General features: G+C 53.3%; 1 protein-coding gene across 1 annotated transcript; it reads left to right on the forward strand.

Annotated features, from left to right (window-relative positions):
- Positions 1–331: 331 nt before the first annotated feature.
- DAZAP2 (DAZ associated protein 2) lies at positions 332–739 on the forward strand (the record flags this gene model as incomplete). Its single annotated transcript, XM_009695717.1, has 1 exon — positions 332–739. A coding segment is annotated over exon 1 (408 nt), but the record flags the coding sequence as incomplete, so codon positions are not given.
- Between the last annotated feature and the right edge of the window lie 644 nt (positions 740–1383).

A 1383-nucleotide genomic window follows, 5' to 3' on the forward strand; every position in this document is an offset into this window, starting at 1 on the left:
TCGCTGAAGGTTTTATTTTCTCCTGGGGCCTCTCCCAAAGAGGAAAAAAAAACTAATAAATCTCTGAACAAGTTTATAGCTGCTATATTTTTTTTTTTTTTAATTGCCTGGAGGACTTGTTTGCTGCTCGTATCCCTGGGCAGTGGTCACTCCCCAGCTTTTCTTTTACGAGATCTGAATCGTCCGCTTGAAGTGACAACCGTTGGAAGCTTCCCCTTGACTTAAGATGACAAATTTAGCTCGGCTGTAGCTGTAAAACACATCTACGATAATCTTTCTTTGCTGGATTCTTGCAGGCGGTGGGGAGAACTGTCTCCAACAGTGGGGAAAAATGTCTTTATACCCCAAAGTAAACGCTCAGGGAAGGGAATTGCCTCGTGCAAGCAGGAGGGTGAAAGTCTACGTCGGGGCTAGTGCTTTGACAGCACTGAATAAACACCTGGGTGTGGGGAATAACAAGGCTCTAAACTTCCTTGCCTGGCTTTTTTTTTCCCAGCTTTACCGTCCCAGCTTCGTGCCTCTTGGAGCAGCCACCGTACCTACAATGTCTGCGGCGTATCCGGGCGCTTCCATCTTCCTGCCCATGGCCCAGTCTGTGGCCATGGGTCCGATCGGCTCGTCGGTCCCGATGGCGTATTACCCCGTGGGACCGGTTTATCCTCCGGGCTCGACAGTCCTTGTTGAAGGTGGCTTTGATGCTGGAGCAAGGTTTGGGGCTGGTGGAACAGCCAGCATCCCTGTAAGTATAAATGTAACCTCAAAACCCTGTGTGCTTCAGCGGTAGAGGTTCGCAGGCGGTACTTGGGGAGAAGATGTCGTTTGTTTTCTGAGAAAAACATATTCCTGACCCGATCCATCATTTGGGAGAAGAGTAGGCTCCTACTTTCATGCTGAAGGTTTGGTGTCTCTGGCCAACCTGTGGCTCTGCAGCCACGTAGGCTCGCAGGTGGTTCTGGCTCACAGCAAAATCATCGTGTGGCCAATGCTAGCCCCGATTCGGCCTGGGGGGCCGTGGCGTAATGCCTTTTGGGGGAAAGCAAGCTGGTAGGACTGCTTAGCGACCTGACTTTCCCTGGCCCCAGATGCCGACTTGGCCTCTTTCCATGCTACGGTAGAGCTGTGGGAGGTTCCCGCTCCCCTGGACTTTCCACCTGTGGCTCGCAGCCACGTGAAGATCTTGTTCCGCAGCTCACAGGCTCCTCTGCGTGGGCAAAAAGCCAGGGTCGACCGTATGGGCGGCGGGCTCTGAAAAGTGAGGGCAGGGCACGGACGAGGAACCGAGCATTCCCCATCAGCTCTGTCGCTCGGTCTTTGCTCGGTAGCGCAACGGGGACGTCGACTGGGAGGTTTCTGGGTCCCTACAGCTTTATGCCAGCTCCCATC

This window comes from Cariama cristata, unplaced genomic scaffold, assembly GCF_000690535.1.
Source record: "Cariama cristata isolate BGI_N322 unplaced genomic scaffold, ASM69053v1 scaffold22972, whole genome shotgun sequence".
In the NCBI taxonomy this organism is placed as follows: Eukaryota; Metazoa; Chordata; class Aves; order Cariamiformes; family Cariamidae; genus Cariama; species Cariama cristata.